Source organism: Myxocyprinus asiaticus, chromosome 22 (genome assembly GCF_019703515.2).
Source record: "Myxocyprinus asiaticus isolate MX2 ecotype Aquarium Trade chromosome 22, UBuf_Myxa_2, whole genome shotgun sequence".
Taxonomy (NCBI): domain Eukaryota; kingdom Metazoa; phylum Chordata; class Actinopteri; order Cypriniformes; family Catostomidae; genus Myxocyprinus; species Myxocyprinus asiaticus.
The window spans coordinates 17,971,908-17,999,505 of record NC_059365.1 but is presented as its reverse complement, the minus strand read 5'-3'; the positions used below and the strand labels follow the sequence as shown (position 1 = coordinate 17,999,505).

The following is a 27,598-nucleotide window of genomic DNA, read 5'->3' as shown; positions in this document are numbered from 1 at the left end:
AGACGGTGTGATATTCTAATCAGTTTGTCAGGTTGCCTTGCGTCATGCAAGTGGGAGGGCTTAACGTGGTTAACAGACAGGTACTTTTCCACCACATGACACCGCTCATTGGCTCACATGTCCCAACTCTGGAAGGTGATTGGCCATTTCTCCCCAGGCCCCACCTTCCTAGCTCTCTGATTGGACGCGTTCAACTGTGGGTATGTCAGTCAACTGGTTTTTCACCCAGTGACAATGCAGCTGAATGCCCGGACATGTAGATCTCATAGCGGCTTGGCCTTTGTTAGCGAGTCGGTAAGAAGAACCGAGACAGCCAGCGGAGCCGCATTCATGCACTAACAGGGAAGAAAATGATCATCTGCACGAAAAACATGGATTATCGCCTTGGAACACAGTGCCAGTTTGTCCAAAACCAGGTAACAATTAATACCAAGGTGAAGAAATTATCTGCGCATTTTTCAGAGTAAACTGTAACCGTATCTAGACTGTTGAGCTCGCGGGGAAGTTTCAAAGTTGACAGTTAGAAACATCGAAACTCTTTTCTGTTGCATTCATTCATTCATTCATTTGTTTATGTTTAAAACGCTCGTAAAACGCATAGATATGTCATTGTTTTTGTAACCCTTGTCAGCTTTGAATACGTATGACTAGAGTCTCTCTTTGAAAGAAAAGACTCGTCGCCATAAGTAATTTTCAAGCATACGTGAACATCATGATTCAAATATATTTGCAGAAACATCCCATTTTAAGATTCTTATTTATCTTTCGATGTTGTCATTTTGATCTCTACTTTTCAACCAATGGATTATGACTGTTCAATTCTTATCACAAAAGCCAATTCATTGCTCATTTTTTAAAATCCTGATGTAAAGCTAATGTTTGACAATAAATAGTGATTACTAAGTTTAAAATTATGGTTAACTTGATTTAGACTTCAGGACTTTTGTGCTGTTTATCAGCTTTTATTGGCTGAATTAATCTGTAACGTAAGCCAGTCTTTAACTCTCATAACACTAAACCTCTAACGTGTTTTGCTTATCTCATTTCGCATTTTATGCAACGAAAAGCTGTGCAAATACATTGCATTTATAGCAAAGATTAAAATAAGGTTTATAAGCCCATTGTCCGTGTATATTCTCAGTTCCTACTTCAGCTGGGTTCAGATGCCTATTGTTTCACATTGTCATATTACAACCATCATATTGTCCACTTGTAAAGGTATGCATTTGAAAAACCTAATGCTGGAGACCTTTAACATTTCAGTTTAGTCACTGCAGACAGTGGGATTGCAAAGCCATTATTATGGATTTCATTTATGATTTCAAACTCTCCATACCAAGAGCTCAATTCTCGAAGCTTGTCTTATACATACTGGCATGCTGAAATGAAGTTTTGTGGGTCTGTCACTATCCGTCACATCTGATAAACGTAATAGCCCTTTGTCAGATGAATCTTTAATTTTGTGCATACATGACCAATGCAGATGAATCAGTATTATGTGTAGGGTCGAAATAGAAACGTGTTTATTTAACTAACTGGAGTTGTTTTCCTTTATATACTCATTTTTAATTGTGATTTCTAAGCACTTGTGGTAAATATGTCCTTAAATTGTGGCGCTGTCGTACACATTTTCACTGTACACACAAAAGCCCTGTGATAGATGCAACCATTTGATGTGATACGACTGTATTTAGAACTTGAAGCGACGATTGGCCATTTATTAACATTATTTTACGGTTAGCTACTTGGTCTCGACTGCTTCTCTTTCTTCCGTTTGTGTGTGGTGTGATGCTGATGTACTGCCAATCAAAGTTGTTTTTCTTCTCATTCGCCTGTCGTACCTTCACCAACCTGAAGGGGCCGCTGTTGGGACAGTGTTGCTCTGCATTCAGGAGAACAAAAGAGGAATGTATCATATAAACATTTCTCAGAAATATGCTCTCATTTGCCTGCCCACGAAAAATCCTCCAGGCTTATAAACATCCCTTTTTCCTCAGCAACGTGTAGTCCTTTTTTTTAGAGATATTCTTCATTGAAATATCTATAGGTAAGATATGCAATGGCATGGTATGTCGTCCAGAGTTCCTCTAATGTCTTTCACCAGTCCTTAGAACAAGGATGAGCACAGAAAGTATGTTTCTGAATACCTGTCTTGACTTTAGGCATACCTTGTCAGAGTGGTGTGGCAGAATGGGTCTAAGGATTTTGTTATTCAGTACAAATCAGTTAGTCTAGCTTATGTAAAGGGAGGAAGGGGGATATGTTCTTAAAACAATATTCCGTGCTCAATACAAGTTAAGCTCAATCAACAGCATTTGTGGCATAATGTTGATTACCACAAAAAAATATTTAGGCTCATCCCTCTTTTTCTTTAAAAAAAGCAAAAATTTAAGTTACTGTGAGGCACTTACAATGGAAATGAATGGGGCCCATTTTTGGAGGGTTAAAATTTAGAAATGTGAAGCTTTATTATTAATTTTAATTAATTAATTAATTTTATAAAAGCTCTTACATTAATACTTCTGTTAAAACTCAAGTATTATTTGAGCTGTAAAGTTGTTTAAATCGTAATTTTTTACAGTCATTTTAGGGTTTGTTTACATCATCATGGCAACAAAGTTGTAAAATTGGCTATAACTTAACACAGAAAAGGTTAGTAAGTGATTTTATCACACTAAAATCATGTTAACATGCATATTGTTTACGTCTTGTGGCTATACTTTTGAAATAGCGCATATTTTATCTAGAGGTCGACCGATAGTGGATTTTGCCGACACCTTAGCTATCGGTAGTGGAAAAGGCCGATAACCAATTAATCAGACGAAAGTTTTTAAAATAGATTTATAGAACGTTTACATTTTCTTAGTCGGCACAGACATTGAGGCCAGAGTCCAAAATATATAAATTCCCAGATGTAGTTTATTTTTCAACAAAAATCACAGTAATAATCAGAAAAAAGAAGATTGGGTGCATACCGGAGACTATTATTTTGAAATGATGAAGACATGGCTCCATCACAATGGTCTATATGAGGCATGATTTTCAGAAAAAAACTTTGGAAAACTATCAGCATTGATTTTTGCAGAAAACAGATAGTTCCAAAAAGCAACTATCGGCTCCGATTAAGCTGTAAAACCGATATATCGGTCTACCTCTAATTTTAGTTTACAGATTGGCCCCATTCACTTCCAGGCTAATCAATACTCAGTCTTCAGACGTATTTAAGTGTGTGGCTGTCATACGCAAACCTCTGTATGTCACACTGTCTGTCTTCCCGGCTGTTCGACTGTATCCATGTGTGGCTTGGCGTGTTTGTGTGTGTTTGCTGCCGGGCTTGTTTCAGTCCAACCCCCAGTGAGGTGCAGCTGGTTGTTTTGTTCTTCCTGGCTACCAGGTTGGCAAGCTGAAATAGTGTTCCCTTTGTAGAGAGGGAGAGAGATGGGTTTGTGTAGTAGGGGACGGACATTTGGGCTTGTCAAGGATAGACACCTCTAGGCCTTCTCAGAATGCAGATTGAATATCACGTCTTGGTCTTATTCTGGATTCAGTCCCTGAACTGAATCCCCCAACCACTCAGTGCCTCATGTTTAGACCATCTTCAAATGACAAGAGACTAGTAGTTTGGTTATATTTGTCTCTTTTCCCCTATGTAAGATTTCTTAGAACTTTTGTTTGGGTGTATGATGACAATTTGTTGTGCACTTCACTCGGGGGCCTCTTTTCCTCAATCGTATGTCAATGAAGTCATTCAAATCTCAATGCTAAAGAAGATGCAAATAAATGCAAACACTGTTTTGTTTGTTCATGGAAAGGCACATCATCATACACTTTATCTTTAACATCACCCAATAATGCTGCTTTATGTAGTATATTAACATACTGTATGTCAATCTAAAGTCAATTTAAGTATGAATTAATTATTAAGTAGAGGCCAGAGATGCGGTCATTGTTCAAAGAAACAGGAGTCATAATTGCCAAAAAACGTAAAGTGGCATGTTTACCCAATAAATGACATTTCGGCTGAATTTTAGAGGGACTCGCCAAGAGGATATGAGACTAACTTCCTGTTTCGTGTTGACTGTTGGTAAAGACATGTCGGTGCATGTTATGGGTGCTGATGAGGCATCCTGTATTGACAGAAAATTGCCAGAGTTTCAAAATAACCATACACTGTTGAAAATGACCATGGTCTGTGCTACTGTTATTTATGAACTTGTTTTCTACACCTTATAACGAACAGTCGAACACTAAACCAGTGTCCTTTGTTCTTCACAGCTTTGTTTAAAAAATTAAAAAAAAACTTCTGTAGACCTACTGCAGTGTTTCAGTGAGCTGTGTCTGTGTTTGTGTGTGTGTGTGTGTGTGTGTGTGTGTGTGCGCATCTGACTGTTTCATATGACTTGCATTAGTCTCTAATTTCCCTCTGAAGTTTCATTAGTTGTTAATTGCAATATTTTCTCTCAGTGGATACAGACTTCCCTTGCGATTCTCATGTTTTGTGCGTGGCTGTCGATACGTGCCACATGAACTTAACTCTTCGTATTGAACCACGATTGGATGTTGAATTTTTCTGTATTTATGGTTGCCTGTTTTTCTGCATCACTGCTGAGGAGTTTTGGGCATTGCTAACAGACTCAGAGACATGTGATCTGTCTATAAGGGAAAGTGCACCCGTACTAGTCCCACTGGAGAATAGTGTTTGATATGTTGTTTAAAGACTGACCTTAACATATTAGTACTGTATAAATGACCTATCCCTATGTGACTATTTGACTTGTAGCCATTGCTCATATACTACATGACCTTGGTTGACTATATTTTCTTAATATTAAACATTAAATTTTATTCAAACGGGCGTATCCTGACATAGGCGCTACAGGCAGTGGCACAGGGCAGCAACATTCTCGGGAGCTGCAGGTGGCGGGGCACTCCCTCTGCTGACATGAGACACATGCAGCATATTCGGGACAGTGAGTTGGGATCTTGTGAATAACTTTTGAGTGGATTTGTGCTTTGTTTTGCCGCCTGATCTCACTTCAGCTGCTCTCTGTTTGCATCACAGAAATAGGATATAGCGGTCTGCCCATGGAAAAAGTGTCTTTACCTGCTGAAAGGCTAACATGTGGAATGGATGATAATAGCACTACAGGCAAGTTAATCAAATCACAAAATAAAATGCGCCCAGTGCCTAATATACGTCAACTGCTGTGCATTTACAAGGCAAGGATGGCTGAGCCTCCTCAATAATGTATTCAAAATAGAAAAAATACAAAAAAAATTGGTAAAAGGCAAAGTCACAGTTGTTTCAGTCAATTTAACTACTAATGTGCATAACTCGGATACATATTAGAGGTTGACGATAGTGGATTTTGCAGATACCGATAACGAAAATGGCGATAACCGATTAATGTTTTTACCGATTTTAAAATTTAAAAAAAGAAAAAAAAAATCATAGTCTTTGCTCGCTATGACAGGCACAGACATGAGCTGTTTCCATCCAACAATTTTTATGCTCATTTTCAAATTGCGCATAAGAAATCCTGAATGGAAACGCTTGATATGCGAATAAACTCAAAATTCGCATCAAATTTCATACGCTAAGAGGAGGTGGATTTTCTAGAGTTTCACAATAGTTAAAATGCGCATTAAGGTGACGGAAACAGTTTATTCACATAACGATGACGTGTTTTGACCATTAGTGCACGTGTTATGAGTGTGCGATAGCTTTTTGTGAACGAAAGGTCCCACCTTGGCACACAATTCTTCATGCATAGCCCTTGTCATTTGGAAGTGTTTAATCCACAGCTGGTCTTTAAAGTGGGTCCTCACAATCTGCCAGAACAGTCTTTAGTGCGGGCGTTTCCATGTATGCAAAGACTGGCGGCGTATGGGTATCGCATCCATATCAGCCCTCATTATATCAGATGTTATACATATTCTGTGGCGTATCCTGGCAGCATTTAATAAAACGAGGTACAATAGCTTCCTGCAAAAAAACTCCCTGAAGCAAGGAGGTAATTTAGTTGCTCCATTAAGACAAGGTAGGCTCCCTCAAGATAGTGCGTATGACGTAGTGGATGGAAACATGCAACTATTCATAATTTCTTTAGTCAAATGTTTAGAAATGCGCTTGAAAAATTTGAACATTTCTATGGAAACCCAGCTATAGAGGTTACAAGAGTCCAAAATGAATAAAATCCCACATGCAGTTTATTGCTCATCCAAAATCACAATAATAATTAAAAACTAATAAGATTTGGTGCATAAGATGCAGGTAGAATAACTCTGGACCCCACACACCCTGCCCACTCCCTGTTTGAACTGTTGCCCTCTGGCTGGCGCTACAGTTTTTAACTGAGTGCCAGGACATCCAGGCACAAGAACAGTTTTTACCCTCAGGCCATTTTCCACATGAACAATTTAAACTGCCTCAGGACTCCCCCAATGTGCAATAATGTAAATGCAAATCTCATGTACATATGTAAATTCACATATTTAATTCAGTAACTATACATACTAGGGCTGTAACGGTTCTCAGTAAAAAAACGAACTGTACGGTTCGCCACCCATGGTTCGGGAAGCATTTGCACCACGGTTCATCTCAAGTTTAATGACGCATCTGGATCATACACTTTGGCAAAGAAAATAAAGGGCCAAATAGACATGCGCAGTTATAACCTCCGCTAATGCACCTGTATGGCTCTGTAGACAAGCTCTGCCTGTTTCACATGGGTCAACTTTCTATAGAGAGAAGCTGTACTATTAACTGTAAGTATGTTAAATCAGTTGATGACATCACATTTCTGCACACTTTGTAGTGTGAAGTTGAAAACGGCTAGCTGAGAAAACAAGCCGCAAGATAGAAGCCTCTGCGTTATTCAAGTCTCCTGTCTGGGAACTTTTTTTTTTTTGCAGTCAATCACAACAGCGATGGTAATAAAACCTTTACAAAACAGGCACTGTTTGCAAACATTGCTTGACATGAGTGCCATATACTGGTAATACATCGATCTTTGATTATTTATTTACGCTGACATCACCTGAGGATAGATGGCGCACAGCACACACAGAGCCGCAGGTGAGCCCGAAACTACACACAGACACACTCCCTTCCGTCTTTAAGGAACTCAGTGCTAGTTCGGACAGACATTTAACAATAACTAAAGTGCTTGGAGTGTTCATTGCCAAAGTTATGTTGCCCTACTCAATTGATGAAGATGTGGGAATGCCACGTATGATTAAAACACTCATGTTGTGTTACGACATCCCTTCTAGCATACATTTTAACAGCAAGGTTATTCATTCTATAGTGATGTACAGCTTCCGAATGTTGAATATATGTTGAGTTGAGTATGAAATGCACTTTATGTTGATCCATGCAGCATAAATGCAGCTATTAAGTTAAATGTTGAGTTAGTAATTAGGGGGAAAAAATTTGTTAAGGACACTAACGAAAATTAACCATGGTTTTATTCAGTAATACTGTAGCAGACATACAGTAACCATGGTTTTACTATAGTAATATTGTAGTAGCCATGACTGAAGTAACAATGACTGTTGTCACCATTGATTTCTTGGCAGAAATCATAGTTTTGATACAATTAACCATTGTTTTACAACAGTAATACTGTAGTTTCCATATAGTAACCTTGATTTTACTATAGTATTGTAACCATGACAGTAACCCCATGTTAATTTTGTGGTTACTATGATTTTACTACAAATACCTTGGTTAAACTATGGTTACTGTAGTAAAACCATGGTGATTTGTAGTGAGAGCAAATCTCTTGAAGTGTCTGTTACCAAATAGAATATTTTTACTTTGGATTTGGCAGTAATATTCTTTTTTTCTGAACATAACAAATAACGAACCGTAACGAAACTGTGTCCCTAAAACCGTTACACCCCTAATACATACCCCTACCTTGCACATACATTGCACTTGCACATGTACATTCACCATTCTGTTATATGTCCTATTATTTGTATGTCTGTTTATACTCTTACATTGTTTTATATTCTGTGTCTCACTGTAATGTTCTGTGTGCACTTGTTTCTCCTATCACCAAAAAAATTCCTTGTGTAAGTGAGAACACTTGGTGTAATTTTCATTGTTCAATAGCCTACCTACACAATAATCCAAAGCAGCTTGATTTCAAACATGAGCAGTGATTATGGGGGGGGGGGGGGTCACTTAATTCCCTGCCGGAGCTTGTTGCGCAAATGCACAAATGTTTTTTGCCACGTTTGCTAGCAGTGGGTAACATGGCTCATTGCCTTTCCACGGTAGATGTCACTCTTTAATGGGAAACATACATTCGTTCATGCTGATAATGGGCTTGGTGCAGAACTCACCCTTGAGCTAAAACAATGCAAGATGCCACAAACAAAATGCAGGTGTATTGAGATGCGTTTTGAAGTTCTTTTTAAACTGACAAGCTGTCAGCTGTCAAAGAGGTCCAATTAGAGCATAATCACATTGGAAAACAATTGAAAAACACCACTGATGGACGCAAATGTGCGTTCGTTGCAAACAGCCCCAACACTTATAATAAAAAGGCTACAACCAGGGAGAAAGGAAAAAAAATTCTATCAACGCTTCCTTCTAAAAAACACTACCATTCCCAAAAGAACGAATCAATGGAGTCAGTATTTTTTTCCGTTAAGGGTTTTCTTCCCACTAATTAATATGCCGTTTTTAAAGCCTAATGAAAATTGCTCTCCGTTTAAAATTGGGCTCATCCATTTATAGTATTTGACTAATGTGCTAAAATGGTAGCATTACAAATAAATGTATTTGAACATGTTAATGTTGTTTTTTTTTAAATTTTTTTATAGAAAACTGACAACAAAATTAATTTGTTGACTAGATGCTGCATTAGTAGGGAACAGCAGTATGTTTGCCGACAAGGTTGATAGGACGCTAACCTCAAGCGGGAGACAGATAACAATCCATTGTGTGTCTTTATTTCTCACACAAACTTAAAGAATGCTTTTCAGCTTCAACACAATGACCACACACGAGCACACTGCTGCGTGCAACACTCTCTCCCCTCCGGCGGTCTTGATTGCCCTTTTAAATCCCTCTCCGCTCTCACTGCAAAACAAAATAGCTGTTAGAGGTGATTTCTCACAGGTGTCAATCCTTACCATACTCACTCTCTCTGCCTTGCTCTCCACAGATATTGCTCGGCCCGCCCCATCACCGCACAGACATGACAAAATAAATGACTTGCGGTTCATAGTGTTTCATTTACTAAAAAGAGTCCTTCATTTAGGAATAAGTGCTGTATGGTTTGCGATGTAGAATCAAAAGAACCAGCTCATGAGAGCCATTTGTATGGGAATCAGACTACACTGGTCATGCTGTATTTTAACATTTACATTTAGTCATTTAGCAGACACTTTTATCCAAAGCGACTTACAAATGAGGAACATAGCAAGCAATTTGCTATACAAAATTCAACTGTATCTGCAGTATCACACTGCCAGCTTTTCAAAGTGGCTGAAGTAGTATAGAAGCTAGCGTAGAAAAAAGAGATAGACAAGGAATTTTAAATGCATTAAGTGTGGATAGGTTAATTGCTTGCAGAATTGATGTGTTTTGAGCTGGTTCTTGAATGCTGAGATGGTTTCAGCAGATCATGTGGAGGTTGGAAGCTCATTCCACCATAGAGGAACAGAGAACGCGAATGATCATGAAATAGACGTTGTGACTCTTTGCGACAGGACAACCAGGCGCCCCTCATTCATTGACCGCAGAGAGCGAGTTGGGACTTGGAGAAGTGAATTGAAGTAAGAATGTGCTGTTACATTGGCTGTCCTGGAGGCCAGAGTCAAAGCCTTGAATTTAGTGTGGGCAGCTACAGGTAACCAGTGGAGTGAAATCAAGAGGAGGATGAGCCCTCTTTGGCTGATTGAAGACCAGACGCACTGCTGCGTTCTAGACCATCTGCAGTGGCTTAATTGTGCTAGCTGGGAGGCTGGCCAACAGAGCTTTATAGTAGTCCAGTCTTGAAATGACCAAAGCTTGTACCAGGAGCTGTGCAGCATATTCAGACAGTAAAAGGTTTGATTTTCCTGATGTTGTAAAGCGTGAATCTGCAAGACCGGGCGGTTGTTGAGATACATCAACACTGGGCAGTGAAGTAAAGCTGGTCATCTACCACAACTCCCAGGTTCTGGGCTGTCCTGGTTGTTGTTAGTGTAGTTGAACCAAGATGAATAGGTGAGGTTGTGGTCAACAGACGTGCTGGCCGGGATCACAAGGGGTTCAGTCTTGGCCAGGTTGAGCTTTGTGTAATGATACCATCTGTAGAGTAAAGAGAAATGCTTAAAACAGACTTATGCACCCGTTACATCTCTCATCTTTCTAGATATCCATCTAATGTATGTATCCAAGGTATTTTCCCTGCCATGTGAATCAGTAAATTTTATTACTAAATTTTTTTTCTGAGGTCTTGGCTGATTTCTTTTGATTTTCCCATGATGTCAAGCAAAGTAGGGCTGAAATGATTAGTCGATGGCATCGACAACGTCGACAGTAAAAAAATTGTCGATCAAAATTTTTATTGTCGAATAGTCGTTTCGTTGTACGTAACATGAGATCACATTAAACTCTAATGATGATGCGTGAGAGCAGCTCTGCAGTTCGCGCCTGACTGAGGAGAGGAAGAATTACACAGCTCACAGTCCAGATGCGCTCTAAACTTTCCAAACAGCTTCAGGTGATGTAGATCACAAAGTATCAGGGAATTATAATGCAAAAATACAAAATATGTAAATACAGAAGCACTCTCATTGTGGAGCTGGAGCTGCCGCTCCGCTGAAGCAAAACTTGCGTGTCGAGCGTCTTTAAAGGAAACACCTGGCGTTACATCTTTAATGCAGTTATATTTAATGCATCATAGCTTTATAAAAGTTCAAATAATACTGAAGTAGATCATGTATATAACGACAAACTCTGAAACTGCCATTTCTCTGTGTGGTCAGCGCCTTTTCTATGAGTTGCGTGAATGTCCCGATCTAAGGGGGAGAGATTGAAACTGCACCCAGCTGAGGCACACTCTGTCGCGGGGTTGCTCGTCCCTCAAGCGCGCATGCTTAATGCAGCTTGATTATAACGTGAAGGCTCGAGACTTATTGAATCATAATATATGTCACTGTGCATTGCTTATCGTGAAGAAAATTGGCAATATGCAGCTTTATTAATAAAATAGTTTTATTTTATTTTTTTGTGAGTTAAAGATGGATTGAAGTGAACAGAAAGGTGAGAGAGGGCAGTCTTTGCCCCATTATACACTGCAACAAAATACATTTTTGATTAGTTTTTGTTTTGGCTCGTTTTCCAATATAAATATCTAACTCCTTTAAAACAACATACTTTTTCTTTAGCAGCTATACTGCAGAAGATATTTTTTTTTTATTATCTGAGAATGTTGAATATAATTTTAAAAATACAAATATATTTAAATATCTAAAAATCCTTTAAAAAGAGATGCATTCACCTGAGAAGCAGCATATAAGATATTTAGACTTGCTTTTAGAGAATATATCTTGAATACAAGTATAATTTGTCTTTACTGCACTCGAAGTATAAAAAATATACCTATAAACAAAATACACTTATATTTAAGGTACATTCTGTTAAAGTAAGTCTAAATATCTTATGTTGCTTCTCAAGTAAATGTATCTGGTTTTAAGGATTTTTAGACCATGAAAACAAGACAAAAACACTTGATAGCAATAGTTTTTTTTTTTTTTTTTTTTTTGCAGTGAATTTCTTTACTGAATTAAACTTAAAGTATTTTTTCCCTTTAATTCAGTGAATATCTTTTAGAGGCATTTTTTTAAAAGATGATTTTGTCCTCTTTATTGTTAGTAAGCACGTTTAATACAACCTTTTAAATTGGGGCACAAGCTGAATTATCGGTTAAGAGCTAATGATTAATCGTTGCAATAATCACCGAATAGTGGAATAATTGTTCTAATAATCATTAAATTAATCGATTATCAAATTAATCGTTAGTTGCAGCACTAAAGCAAAGAGGCACTGAGTTTGAAGGTAGGCCTTAAAATACATCCACAGGTACACCTCCAGTTCAGTACACCTCCTATCAGAAGCTAATTGGCTAATTGTCTAAAGGTTTGACATCCTTTTCTGGAATTATCCAAGCTGCTTAAAGGCACAGTTAGCTTAGTATATGTAAACTTCTGACCCACTGGAATTGTGATATAGTCAATTAAAAGTGAAACAATCTGTCTGTAAACAATTGTTGGAAAAATTACTCATGTCATGCACAAAGTAGATGTCCTAAACGACTTGCCAAAACTATAGTTTGCCAATATGAAATCTGTGGAGTGGTTAAAAAATGAGTTTTAATGACTTCAAACTAAGTGTATGTAAACTTCTGATTTCAACTGTATCTGTTTTGAATATACAACATAACTGATTTAGAAGCAAGGTTCTCTCAGGATTTTATCTGTTAATATTTTCAATGCATTTTGTCAATATTAGACAGCCATTTTTAATGCAGCTGGTGAGAATTGACTTGTACTCTCAGAGATGATTTACCCCCCCACCCCCCCCCAAAACAAAAAGGTTCCATTTGTTAACATAAGTTAACTACATCAGCTAACATGAACTAACAATAAACACCACTTTTATATAATTTATTAATCTTGGTTAATGCTAATTCCAACATACAGTATATTAATACATTTTCATACATTTAAAATAAAAAATTGTACTGGATATGTTAACATTAGTTCATGCACTAACAATGAAATACAATGAACAATTGTATTTTTTTAGTAACTAACATTCACTAAGATTGATAAATGCAGTAAAATATTGTTCATTGTTAGTTCAAGATAGCTAATGCATTATCTAATGTTAATGAGTGGAACCTTATTGTAAAGTGTTACCAAAAATTCTGTCATCATTACTTGCATTTATGTTGTTCCAAACCTGTCTGACTTATATATTCTGTGGAACTCAAAAGATGTTAAGAGAATGTTAGTATCAGTCTCAATTCACTTTTATTTTATGGAAGAAAAAAAAAAAAGATGCAATGACATTGAATAGTGATTGTGACTAACATTCTGACAAAAATCTAATTTTGTGTTCCTCAGAAGAGAGAAATTCATACAGGCTTGAGGGTGAGTAATGATTTACAGTCTTTCTGCACTGTGTTCTTAATCCCTATTAGGTGTAAATGATGACGATGGAGGCTTTTCTTTTTTTTCTTTCTTGCATCCTTTCTGTTGTTTTTGTCTCTGGACAAGTAACTTTTTTACTCGGACAAGTGAATGACCAATTTACTTGTCCGAAGGACAAGCACATGACAATGCTTAATGTCGAGCCCTGGCTTCAAAAGGACCGGTTCATAAGAGTCATTGGTTTGTAGAATCGGACTACAGTTGTCATACTGAATGTTTCGGGCTGTAGATTCAAAAGAATCAGCTCATAAATCCCAGTACACACATTAAGCAACTTTCAGCGACAAAGCGACCTCATCTCATTCATTGTCAATGAGAGATGGCGACTTCCGACAATGCGAGCGACAGCGACCTCTGACGACTAGAAGTGGGTGTGGCGAGCGACAGGACAAAGTTGAGAAAAGTATAAATTGATGCAAATGAGGAGCGACTTTCGGGAACGACAACCAATAGAATTGAAGAGGGTGTCAGTAGAACTCATGTCATCCATCTCCTTTGAGATAATGGAGTTGATTGCAGGCAAGATAAAGAAGTTTCTGTGATCGATTTCACTGTTCTATATGATTTGTCTATAACAACAAACATGGATATAATGAAAAAATGGTGTGTGGAAAAGAAATGGTCGACAGTCTTAGTGAATTTGATTCGTACATTGATAGTTTGTTCGTCTTATTAATGTTATGATGCATAGAGCACTGCTGCAGTTCATATAAAAACACACTCCCCTGCAGAATGTAAACTTTAGGGACAAGAAAACTGATTCCTTGTCAAATTAGAATGAAATCTTAGTTTTACTAGCAAAATGCCTCTTCTGTGATTTATATTTTCAAAAGACATGGCCAGACATACAGTCCACCAAGAACATAAGAGCGACAGCAGTAGGAACGCCCACTGGTGACTTCACAGTACAGAGACTAGCGACATCAAGCGATAAAGTTTCTGCATGGATACGGGGCTTTAGAGTCATTCATCCAGAAATCTGACTTTACTGGTCACGCTGTCGGTTTCGCGGTGTGGATTCAAAAGAATCGGTTCAAAAGGGTTATTCCTTCAGCAATTGAACTATACTGGTCACGCTGTATGTTTAGCTCTGTTGATTCAGTAGTGGTGTTGAAGTGTTGCTGAATTGTAGGACATGAAATGCAGTCAGAGTATTTTAGCATGATGTCCTGTCCACATTGGTGGAAGAATGCTCGTTCAAGAACCATTAACAGAACAGAACATCATGAAAATCATTCAGTTTTTAACAATAATTTTCTTGGTTACCATAGCCTTCAATATCAAAATACTCCTGATATCCAAAAAATGTCTATGGATTTTGTTTAAAAACAGGCCTAAGATATCTAGCCTACATGCCATAGATCCAAGGTGTATTTCAAAATGCCTTACTTTCTAGGTTACTGTAATTTAAGTTCACAGTACTTTGTGTGGTATGTTTTGCTTGCACATGGTTTGCAAACCTCGACTCTGACAAGACAGCTGCCTCTCACGCAGAAACATAATGCAGCTTTCAATGCCAGCCTGACATGGATATTTTTTCCTTGATAGAAGAAAGTGGGTCAGTGTCTTTGTTCTTATTTCATCACACATCTTTTGCCAACAGTACACTGCCTCTTAAAACAAGCCGTCGGCTAGCTGCAGTGTGATTTTAATTGTCTTAATATTAAATGTTGAGTTTCTGACATTTAAAAACCTTCGAAAAACATAGGTTAGCCTGACATGTTTTCCAAATAGAGCACAAACCACTGTCTGCACCTCAGTGTATCGACACAGTACATGTAAAATTCCACTCCATGCTCCATTTTGTTGAAAAATTGTCCATTGAATGGATATGCCTGTTAAATCGGGTTAAGAAACAAATATTTGCAGGTTTAAGGTTTAAGTTCATACACTTTTATGTAGGTATACTTGAGGAACCTGTCTGGAGGGATGTTTATGATGTCCTGCATAAGTAAAGCAGAGAGATCTCTCACTTAGGAATGGTATTTCTTTCTTATCTATGCAACTGCCATCTCGCAGTCTTTTCATCCATCAGGATTTGATTTGATCGTAAAAAGTAGGCTATGATATTATTGGTTAATAACTTTTACCCTGCCCACTCAGCTTTGGTCACACCAGCAGAAAAGACAGGTTGTTTTAAAGGGGGAAAACATTATTGCATTTTGATGAAAGACTATGAATACATTATTTATTTATTTATTTTTTTTGCTTTACTCCATCCATTTCAATTTTGTCGATTCAGTGTCGATTAGCCTAACACGTTTCAATCAACTTCAAGATTTTAGGTTAAAATTAATACGAATATTTAATAGAAAGTGTATATTTTAGTGGTCACCATTAATACATGGCCATGCATAAAAATAGTTATAGGTATAAACTATCACCGATCCTCCACCTGGTCGTCTAATGGTTAGACGGAGACCTGGAGAGGGCTTCAAGCCACAGTGTCTCGCACCCACTGTGAGATTTGGTGGAGGATCGCTGATCTGGGGGTGCTTCAGCAAGGCTGGAATCGGGCAGATTTGTTTTTGTGAAGGACACATGAATCAAGCCATGTACAAGGTTATCCAGGAAGAAAACATGCTTCCTTCTGCTCTGACAATGTTCCTCAACTCTGAGGATTGGTTTTTCAAGCAGGACAATTCTCCATACTGCACAGCCAGGTCAATCAAGGTGTGGATGGAGGACCACCAGATCAAGACCCTGTCATGGCCAGCCCGATCTCCAGACCTGAACCCCATTGAAAACCTCTGAAATGTGATCAAGAGGACGATGGGTGATCACAAGCCATCAAACAAAGCCAAGCTGCTTGAATTTTTTTTGCCAGGAGTGGCATAAAGTCACCCAACAGCAATGTCAAAGACTGGTAGAGAGCATGCCAAGATGCATAAAAGCTGTGATTAAAAATAAGGGTTAATCCACCAAATATTGATTTCTGCACTCTTCCTAAGATAAAACATTAGTATTGTTTTATTTAAAAATGAATATGAACTTGCTTGCTTTGCATTATTCAAGGTCTGAAAACACTGCATCTTTTTTATTATTTTGACCAGTTGTCATTTTCTGCAAATAAATGCTTTAAATGACAATATTTTTATTTGGAGTTTGGGAGAAATGTTGTCAGTACTTTATAGAATGAAACAAAAATGTTCATTTTACTCAAACACATACCTATAAATAGTATATCAAGAGAAACTGATAATTTTGCAGTAGTCTCTTAATTTTTTCCAGAGCTGTGTATGTGTGTATGTATGTATGTATGTATATGTGTATATCAAAGAAGCTGGTAAAATTGGGCATTCACCCTCCACTGTGGCTGGTGGGCAACTGATTTCAACTGTCCATTTTATTCTTTGTTCTGTCACTACTCCTATCCCCTATTTCTTCTGGTGCCACCACTCTTTCTCTGTGAGTCGGTGTGTTTTGAGTGACGTTGTCAGAAACAGGAGGGGAGTGGGCAGGATTTACATAATCCCACAGTCAGACACAAAGCAGGGCAAGGGCACATCCACAGGTCCTTGCTTGGCCTTCACAGTCAGCATTTACAGGCACAAAAGCATGAATCAGCATATGTCTCATCTCAAGGCAGATTAAATGAGGGCTTCAGAAATGCCACATTTACACCTATTTCCTTTCCACAAGGTGTCTAATAGTCTAAAATATACTTCTTTTGCTAAATGAGTACGATTTAGTGACAACTCCCAAGCTGTGTCTGAGGATGGTTGCCGTTTTTATAATTGGGATGTATTTAAAGCCTCTTGAGGTGTGAAAGTGGGAGATTCAGGTCAACAGACATCTGTCTAGTCAGTATACTGAAGGAGGTCAAAACTACTGTGACCTGCTCTTAGTATAGAATGTCTATTATTGGCCCACGACATGCCAAAAGGTCCCATGGCAGAGGCTGTGTTTGTTTGCTACCTTTCCTTTTTTCTGTTTTGGGAAATATTTTAGGAATGCTGCTAGCATTCGTACATCTGTTATTTTAAGCTGGTTTCTTTGAGATTCACTGACACTAATGCAAGAGACAGGAATGTTTCTGTAATGTACTTTTTTGCAACCACAGCTGAACAGATTTTGGGAAAATACAGCATTGTGATGTCATCACCTTGAAAATGAGCATTGTGGTGTTGTTTTTAAATCATAATTGTTGAATTGCAGGGTTGTAAAAGATCAAAATATGCATCAAATAAATGAAAAATGAGATTCTATAAAGATATCTTTGGTGTGGTTTATTGTTTTTGTTTGCCATTTTTATCTCCTTTTTGTAAGGAAACAATTCTCATCACACTGTTCTCCCCCTAACAGGTGATGGTGAACTCTGAGAAAGAACGTGCTTCCCTGTTGTGTATGAAGGCTCTGGTCAACAGGGGGCGTCTGGACACGGTGTCTCAGCAGATGGCCTCTCACCCACAGTACCTGGAGAGTTTCCTGCGCACCCAACACTACATCCTCTATATGGATGGCCCTTTGCCCCTGAACTACCGCCACTACATTGCCATCATGGTAAGTATAGATGGGTCTTATTTACATGTTTTCTGCAATAACAGGTGCAAATAATATTAAAATATTTATGCTATTTGAAGCAGATGTTAAAGACCAAATTAATGGCTTTGAGTGCAGTTTTCTTCCCAATACATCAGAGGCCTCATTACTTTCCTTTTTTAAATAGAACCATGAAACATGATTTGCTTCATGCTGTTGCTAGTAAGAGGAAGGTGGTTATTAGGTAAAGGGACAAAAAAAAAAAAAAATGGAGTGCAAGATGAATCATTTTTGTGTGTTTGTGTGTCCTTGTAAATTGTAATTGCTAAAAGTTTATTTTGTCAAAACTGAGGAGTTAAGGAGTATGTCAACATAAAGATGACCTCCAAGCCTAACAGATTGGATTAAAAGCTACAAATTTCCATTTCATGGTCAAACTTGATCATATGAGGCCTTAAAGATTTTTGAATGAGTGCACAGAATTTCCTCAGGTAGATAAAGGTCTTTGTGTTTGTGTTTCAGGCTGCAGCGCGGCATCACTGTAGGTACTTGGTTTCTCTGCACTCGGCTCAGTTCCTGCGTGTGGGAGGTGACCCCTTATGGCTTCAGGGGCTAGAGGCTGCGCCCCCACGTCTACGGCACCTTGACCACATCAATAAGGTCCTGGCCCATCAACCTTGGCTCACGGCATGCTCACATATACAGGTAATTGAAATGAAACTAAAGGAGTCATGTTTACAGTAACCACTGTTTACATGAGAAATTTAGTGTCCCATAAGCTCTCATATATCACTGAAACATATTCCTCCGCTAAAACAAACATAATACAGTTGTATTATATAATATTAGGTTTATTTGCTCTAGTTATTTGTTTTTCTAGCAGATAACGTTCTAAAATGCATGCCTGCCATCTGTTGATCGCAATGGTTTTCATGTGTTGGGCTAAAGCACTTTTTGTTAAATGCCTTGAATATAAATAGTGTTGTATCGTTGCTCTTTCATGTGTTTCAGGCTCTGCTTAAGACAGGAGAGCATTGCTTGTCTATGGCCGAGCTGGTTCAGGCGGTTGTTCTGCTGGCCCACTGTCACTCTCTTTGCAGTTTTGTTTTTGGTTCTGGTTCTGACTCAGACAGCACTCCCTCTCCCAGAGTGCCTCACGGCACGCCCCCTGGCTTCTGTCTCTGTGATGCTGCCAATGGCAACACAGCCTTATCATCAGCCCCCGCTGGACCAACAGAGAAGACACCACGGCGAAGGGTATGGATGATCGCTCACCTGGCAGATTCAGTTGTCAAAGGATATTTTTTAGACTCTTGGTTAAGGTTTGGATTTAAAAGCAGATTTTAAGTGGGCCTGGGTAGCTCAGCAAGTATTGACGCTGACTACCACACCTGGGGTCACGAGTTTAAATCCAGGGGGTGCTGAGTGACTCTGGCCAGGTCTCCTAAGCAACCAAATTGGCCCGGTTGCTAGGGAGGGTAGAGTCACATGGGGTAACGTCCTCGTGGTCACGATTAGTGGTTCTCGCTCTCAATGGGGTGCGTGGTAAGTTGTGCGTGGAACACGAAGAGTAGCATGAGCCTCCACATGCAGAGTCTCCGCGGTGTCATGCACAACGAGCCACGTGAAAAGATGTGCGGATTGATGTTCTCAGAAGCGGAGGCAACTGAGACTTGTCCTCCGCCACTCGGATTGAGGTGTGTAGCCGCGCCACCACGAGGACCTACTAAGTAGTGGGAATTGGGCATTCCAAATTGGGAGAAAAGCAGATTTTATCGATTTTAACACTTTAATGCATTGGAATTTGACCAAACAATCTTACATATTTTCTCAGGCACTTATTGAGCCTAAATAGATGCTCAACTTGCATAATTTCAGTAGTACACTCAAATGACAATAGCTAATTCATACTTGTTGTACTTGCTATAGTTTACTTCCACTTTGCTGCTTCATCAAATTTCAATGTCAAATGTAAATTAAGTCAATCACTGAAACAACAGCACCACCTTGAGTAACAAATAGCATGTATAAGTTGTATGTGTACAAGCATATGGGATACCGATAATTCACCATTGTTGCACAGAAAATCAACATGATATAGTATTTATTTGTATGAATATAGTACTCATTTCTCTTGTAATAAACAAAGAAATAGATAGCATGTGATAGTAAACTTGCATAGATATGAAATAATCATACAAATGTAATTTATGGAAGTGAAAACAAAAAAAATAAATACAAATCAACCCCGACACTCTTACATACCTAGGGTCTATAATGACCCTATATACTTTTGGTACTTAAGCCATCATAAAATATATATATATAATATATATATATATATATATATATATATATATATATATATATATATATATATATATATATATATATATAGATGAGGTACAGGGAATGCAATGGGGTGCTGGGTCACTAAAGTCTTGAGGTATGCATTTAAGGGTTAAAGCAAATGGGGGCATGAATTGATTTGCGTGAATGCGTTCATATAGTATTTTTTTATTATTAATCATACCAAATGTACTCATTTAACTGCCTTGATGAAATGTGCAATATTTTGTACAGCAGTCTGCAAACACACATATTTGACTTCTTGGAATGCATTTTAACGGTGCTCCATTTTTTTTTTTTTTTTTAAAGTCTCTAGACTCCAGCTGTGAGCTCGCTTCCAATCGAGAACAAATACAAAAAACACAGGAGGAGAAGGAACGAAAAGGAGATCGACTCCATTCACAGACACTCCCACAATCAGGTACGTTTTTAAGCCAGTGTGTCATTCCCAATGTTGTTGTAAACAGGAAGAGTAATTTTGTATTGGGATGAATGTTCAGAGTTATTTTTACCCAAGTGTCCCTTGTGGAAACTTACTGCCACTCTTTCGTAACACCACTCTTTCTTGAATGCAACCCCATTTTAGATGTGGAGGACGAGGAGGAGATGATGTGCTCAGCAGACCCCTCCCGCTTTGTCACAGATCCAGAATTTGGCTACCAAGAATTTGCCAGACGGGAGGAGGACCATTTCCAAGTATTCCGGGTGCAGGTGGGGACAGACACTCTGCATTGGGTGTCACCTACCAAATGGGCCACTAAGGGTTAGAATTATGGCTTGCGCCCTCCCTTAAGACTGTCAGCACTTGACTTTACTCTTGAAACCTTAAAAGTTAACTTTGTGCTGCTGGCAAGTCCTCATAAATGTCCATATAATTCAAGTGCCCTCTCATTAAGATTTTATTTGAATAGGAATCATATGTCCCTCCTATAAAAAATCCCCAAAAGAGTTTGGTTGAGTTGATGGTTTGAACAGTGTTTTTATTGTTATTTTACATGTGCAGGACTATTCGTGGGAGGATCACGGCTTCTCGCTGGTGAACAGGCTCTACTCCGATATAGGGCACTTGTTAGATGAGCGCTTCCGCAACGTGGCCTCCCTCCCTTTCCCCCACAGCCCTGATCTCAAAAGAGCCATCTGGAACTACATTCATTGTTTCTATGGAATAAGGTACCATTAGCTTGCTCTAGTTCTCTGATTCATGGTTTGGTGTTTGTTTCAGTTTGAACAGTATGTGTCCAGAAGTTTGTGGACAACTGAACACCAACATTCATAGGTGCTTTTTGAATATTTAATTTCAAAACCATAGGGATTAATCCCACTCATTGCTGCTATAACATCTTCCATTCTTCTAGAATGTCTAAACATGTTCATTTAAAGGGGGTGTCCACAAACTTTTGGCCACATAGAGTATCTGGTTGGTGGAAAGTATCAGGCAGCCAATATGTGTTCCCATCCACATATTTTTATGCACAATTTGGGATATTGCATAAAAATTACTGGATGGAAGCACCAAAATGCAAATTAAATCTCTAAAATGCGCATAAAAACATATATGCTCACTTGAGGTTTTTTATTCGGTAAGAAGAAATGCGCATTAACTATGATGGAAAAGCATTTCGCGAATAAACTCCTATTGAATTTATTAGGAATACAAGATGCGTGTCAAAACAGTCATTTGACTGAATAACTTGTTCATAACTTGACTAACCAGCGCACCAATCTGAATATCAATAATAAAACAAAAAATAATGATGTCCTGAAAATCCAAAGCCTGCAATGAGTTTGCAGAGCAAATAAGTCTAATACAAACTTGAACTGTGCCGAAGAGCAGGTTTATTGACACTTTTGAAAAATATGTTGTAGATCCGCACTTCAAAGATAAGGAAGGAGAAACACACAAACATAGTGCTCATGTGCTGTTGCTCCCAGACATGAAACAAGTGCTTCTAGAGTGTTTTGTCTGCATGCACTAAACAGCTAGTAATTTATTAATAAAAGAGTCACACCAGAATTTATGATTTTGTTCTTTTGAATACATGGTATGGAAACGTGGCTTTATTCGCACATTGTTTTTGCGACATTAGGGTTTTTCTCATATATTAAATATGCAACTTGGATGGAAACATAGCTAATGTCAATGAAACATGAAATAAAATGAAATGTAATTTTAATAGTTCATTTTATGCTCCGCTCTAAACTGAAGGGCTCTACACAATTCCCCGCTTCTTGCATAGTAATTAATTTTTTTGGCTAATATGCTTATGCTTTCAGATACTAATAAGAGTGTAGTACTCTCAGCTCTGTACAGCACATTTTACCATGTTTAAATCCATTCCCCAAAAGTGCAGAAAATGCTAAATTATGTTTTCTGTCAGGGCCTCCATATAACACACACTCTGAGATACATTTTTCTTTGACTCATTCGATATATATGAACTGGCTGAAAAAGCAAGAAGTCAAAATAAAATACTAACATCAACTTGTTTGTCCGCAGATACGATGATTATGATTATGGCGAAGTTAACCGGTTACTGGAGCGTGGGCTGAAACTTTACATAAAAGCTGTGGCGTGCTACCCTGACTCCTCCAAGACCCCTTTATGCCCACTCTCCTGGACCCCTGTCAAAGCTTCAGATAAGGTTGTTTTCTTTATTATTCTGCTTTCCTATGAAAATGTGTTCTGTAATGCCCTATACACCTTCTACTTAAAGGGATAAATTCACCCTAAAATACAAATTCTGTCATCACTTACTGACCCTCATTTTGTTCCAAACCTGTAGGACTTTTTCTGAAGTGGAACACAAAAGGAGTAGTTTGAAGAATGTTCATGCTGCTCTCTTCCATAAAATGAAAGTTGATAGTGACCAGAGTCTGTCAGAAAAGGACAAAAAAGCAGCATAAAAGCATCAAACAAGTAGGCCAAATGGCTCTTGAACTCTATTTTAAGTCTTCTGAATCAATGAAGTAGCTCTTTGTGAAAAACAAACTAAAATTTGTTATTCACTGAAAAGCTTGCCTTGAAATACTTGCTTGACACTAATGGTCACCATTCACCTTTCACTGTATGGAAAAGAACAACTTGGACTTTCTGTTATAACTCATTCTGTGTTCATCAGGAGGGTGGTTAAATGATGACAGAAGTTTAATTTTTGGGTGAACTATTTCTTTAAATGGATGAAATTTCATAATAGAGTGTTAATACAAATCATTCTGTTGTTTTTCTTTTCTCCTTCTCACTCTTTTAGGTCCATGTAAATTTGTTGGTGATGGAGGCACGTCTGCAGGCCGAGCTACTTTATGCACTCAGAGCCATCACCCAGTACATGATCGCATAGGACACAAGCGTTCAACGCCACAGAAGGGGAGTGTACACAATTGCATTGTACACAATCACATGGTACAGAGAGGAAAATCACAGACGACAAAGAGATACAAGTAGAGACAATGTTAGAGTTGCCTCTCCTTCTCTGTTTATGTTGTCTCTGTGACATTTGCTGAGTTTACTGGTGTGACATAAGGTACTGCTGTGAAACTGTTCTTTGCCAAAGGTGAAACTTTAGGAAGAAGGGTGCAAAGCAATTGATCTCACATCTACTGTCATTTGCATGTCTTTCCCCTACTTCATTTATTTCTATAGTTGTCCTTTTGTGAGTATACTTTTCTTTTTCTACCTGTCCTTTTTAGTATCTTGATCCCAGATGGTTAATGTGCAATTATTTTTATTCAGTTGTTATTAATATTTTCCTATTTTGTTTGCTTGTGTGTTTGTTTTTGCTGTTGCTGTTCAGTTGATTGACTTGTGAGAGAGAAGTGTCCAACTGGTTGTTTCCGAGATATCAAATTTGGAAGCTTTTTTCAAAAAGGTCTAAGCCAATTTGAGTCACTGTTTACAGAGAATGAGTGAGTGGACAAATGCGATTACTTAACATAGCTTCCAGATGTTTCATTTGAATGTTGAGCGGTGAGATCAGAGCAACATTTAAAAAAGGGTAGGAAAAGGTTAAATGGCTGTTACTTTCTTTTTAAATAGCACTTTTAAGACAGTATCTATCAATATATCAATAAGCTTTAGACTGTGGCTTTGTTCAGCTCACAACAAGTAGTCTAAGTACTGTGTTTCACCTGTTCAAATTGATTCGCATTTATATTTGCCGGAATCTTCCACATGAATCGAGCCTGTCGAATGGGTGCTATAAAGATTTATGTGACATTTATAGGATCCATAACACCTGGTCTAATTATTCATCAGATTCATCTCCGCAGCAACAAAACAAGCTTTAAGATCTACATTTGAGAGATGCAATACAATGAAAAGGATTGCATTTTCTTAATTACTTCAAGTTGTAAATGTACTTTGTTGTCATAGTGTTTTCAGTGTTTGTTTTTTAGGGCAAACAATCGGTTTTACCAGCTCTATATGGACTGTCCAAATGAACAGTCCCATACAATGCCTGATAGTTTGGTATAAGTAGCATGTGTGGAAAACAGTTTTAAAAAAAAATCTAAAAGTTGGACTTAAAAGGAATATTCTGAGTTCAATACAAGTTGAGCGCAATCAACAGCATTTGTGGCATTATGTTGATTACCACAAAAATAATTTTGACTCTTCCCTCCTTTCAACTCATCCCTCCAAATATCTGGGTTACAGTGAGTCACTTACAGTGGAAGTGAATAGAGCCAATGCGTAAACATTAAAATACTATTTTAAAAGTATAGCCACAATGCATAAATAATAAAGGTGTTAACATGATTTTAGTGTGAGAAAATCGCTTTACTTTAAATCACTAACCTTTTCTGTGTAATTATATCCAATATTACAACATTGTTGCAATGATAAAATAATGCCGTAAACTCAAAAACTACTATAAAAATGAACTTTACAGCTCAAATAATGCACCAGTTTTAACATAATTAATTTAAGTGGTTTTAAAAAAATTACAAGCTTCAAATTTCTGCCTTTAAACCCTCCAAAAATTGGCCCCATTCACCTCCATTGAGTGCCTCACTGTAACCTCAGTGTTTTTTTAAGAAAAGGAGGGACGAGTCTAAATAATTTTTGGTGTAATCAACATTACACCACAAATACTATCGATTGAGCTTAACTTGTATTAAACCCGGAATATTCCTTTAATTCATGAGAGACCGTAAATAATTAGCCCACTGAATGGTTTCAGTCGAAGGACCAGAAATCAGTGAGAAGCACTAATAAATATTGTGCTGGCATGTCCAGGATTAGTAAAGGGTATAGTTTATATACCTTTAGGTTTATAGACCTTCATTCATGAGAAATTAATCTGCCACAATTGGGAATTGTTTAAAAAAAAAAAGAAAAAAAGTACCTTGTAAAAATAGAAATTCACCTTGTGATGTATGTGAGGAGTAAGGAGTTTAGAATAAGCTTAGAATTTTTATTTTTAATGTTGACTGGCTGGTGTAGATCAAATGAAGGACTTTTATTCTGACAAAACTACAGAACAAAAATGTTTTGTCAACTCTGTCTTTCTTAGGTGAAAAGGTCTATCCTTCCTATAACTGACCTGCACATATTTTACCTGCACTGAACCTTTTGCACCCTACTATTGTGGCACATTGCCTCTTATCAGCTCTTGTTTTTGACAAATGGCTTGAAGAGGCATTCGTCCAGTGATGCCCTGAATTTATAAAATGTTCAGATTTGTGGGAAAGGCCAATTACCTGTACTGTGTTAAAGTCAGGGTGGTGGTATTGTTGCGTAATTACAGTTGACAAAACGGCTTGTGCACCACCTATGGTTTGTTATGTGTGTTTTAAAACATTGCATTACTACTTTTTGTTTCTTTTCAAGTGTCTTGTCTTTTTTGAGGAAGGGTGATGGTTGCAAGGTTCCATTATTATGTTGGAGTAGCATTCCAATAGTCCACTAATATTATATTGTTGGGCATTTGGAAGCAAGGTATGTAAACTGCAGAAATGTGTACAGAACGTGAGTTATACAGGAGCTGCAGTCTGTACTGAGAGCATGGTGCCTTTTGATTACTGATGAGTTATGTGATATCTCATCAGAATGGCTAAACTGGACTTTAGTCTAAGAACTAAGCCTCATGCTACTATATTAACAGTAATTTAATATAAAGGAAGAGGAGTCAGTCGAAAGCATTCATCATCAAAGCTGACTGACCGTAATGGACACCTAGGACTAACAAACTACTCCATGGAGAGGCTTTCTGGAGCAGGATAGGACTGCAGAATGGCCATTCTGCCTTAAGCAGGGCTGTCCTAAATTCTTGAATTGCAATCTGTGGAGACCTCCAGACTGTCCCCACCACCTCAGCTGGAAGATGTTAAGGACAGTGCCTCAGCAAGCATGGCTAATGCCAAAATGTTTATTTACCACGTAAATGTAGGAATTATAAAAATAAAATGACCAAAAGAAGGAAAAAAAAAAGAAAAAAGAAAAAACTGAAAAAACAAGTAAAAAAGTTTTGAAATGTGAAAGCTTATTTTTTCTATAAAGATATGCACTATCGTATTTGTGTCTTGTCTTGTTTTTGTTTAAGTTTAAGTTCAAAAGGAAAATGCATTGAGATTTGGTAAATGAACATCATGGTTAAAATTAATTCCTCAATGAATGTGGTTTGTGTAAAAAGATTTAGTCAAATCTGGCCATTTGGAATACAAATCACTGAGATACTTGAGTCAAGTTTTAATTATGGTGTTTGAGACATATGGTGCAATCATTCCATCTAGTGGTAAATCTCCATACTCTATTTGAGAAAATAGACCTTAAGAGAATTTACAATAGTAGACTGGTGGAATAAAATATTTTTATATTATTATTTTATTAATATAAATATTATTTGCCTCAAAAATAATTTCTTACCTCATTTATTAAAAATAAATAAATAAAAAAGAACAAAAATAGCAGTTACAGTAATATTGGAAGTGAATGAGGCCTGTACATCCATAAACATTAAAATACTCACTGTTTCAACAGAATAGCCATAATATGTAAATATTATAGGCGTCTGCATGATTTAAGTGTGATATAGTTGCTAACCAACTGTATCTGTGCAAAGTTATTCGTCATGGCGATGTATTGCAGGTAAACCCTGTAATCTGGTCAGCGCCGGTAAATCCCTAACTTTATTACACTAAAATCATGTTAACGTATAATTTTAATGTAGGATAAAAAAGGGATAAGTCAAAATTTATTTTTGTGGTAATCAACATTATGCCGTAAACGCTGTCGAGGCTCGTCTGAATCTGTAAAATTCCTTTAAAGGAATAGTTCACCCAAAAATCTTTTATTCACCCTCATGCCATCCCAGAGGTGTATGACTTTCTTTCTTCTGCTGAGCACAAATTAAGATATTTAGAAGAATATTTCAGCTCTGTAGGTCCATATAATGCAAGGGAATGGTGACCAACATTTTGAAGCTCCTAAAAGGACATAAAGGCGGCATAAAAGTAATCCATATGACTCCAGTGGTTTAATCTGTGTTTTCTGAAGCAAAAAACAGACCAAAACGTACATTTTACTGTACATCTTGCCATTGCAAGCTAT

At 37.7% G+C, this 27,598-nt stretch overlaps 1 protein-coding gene across 1 annotated transcript; it reads left to right on the top strand.

The window, feature by feature from the left end:
- Positions 1-252: 252 nt before the first annotated feature.
- Positions 253-26,563, top strand: sesn4 (sestrin 4). The gene is made up of 9 exons (XM_051649941.1): positions 253-416; positions 17,527-17,724; positions 18,226-18,408; positions 18,715-18,960; positions 20,362-20,473; positions 20,639-20,763; positions 21,056-21,222; positions 22,550-22,694; positions 23,301-26,563. Exons 1-9 carry the CDS (start codon positions 351-353, stop codon positions 23,388-23,390), a joined length of 1,332 nt encoding a protein of 443 aa, XP_051505901.1. The 5' UTR covers positions 253-350; the 3' UTR covers positions 23,391-26,563.
- Positions 26,564-27,598: the final 1,035 nt, after the last annotated feature.

Bases quoted from the DNA above. Each gene is read 5' to 3' on its own strand.
- sesn4 (XM_051649941.1), top strand. From the start codon at position 351: ATGATCATCTGCACGAAAAACATGGATTATCGCCTTGGAACACAGTGC. The intron at 20,764-21,055 runs GTGGGGACAGAC...TTACATGTGCAG, and splicing joins TCCAAGTATTCCGGGTGCAG to GACTATTCGTGGGAGGATCA. The intron at 22,695-23,300 runs GTTGTTTTCTTT...TCACTCTTTTAG, and splicing joins CTGTCAAAGCTTCAGATAAG to GTCCATGTAAATTTGTTGGT.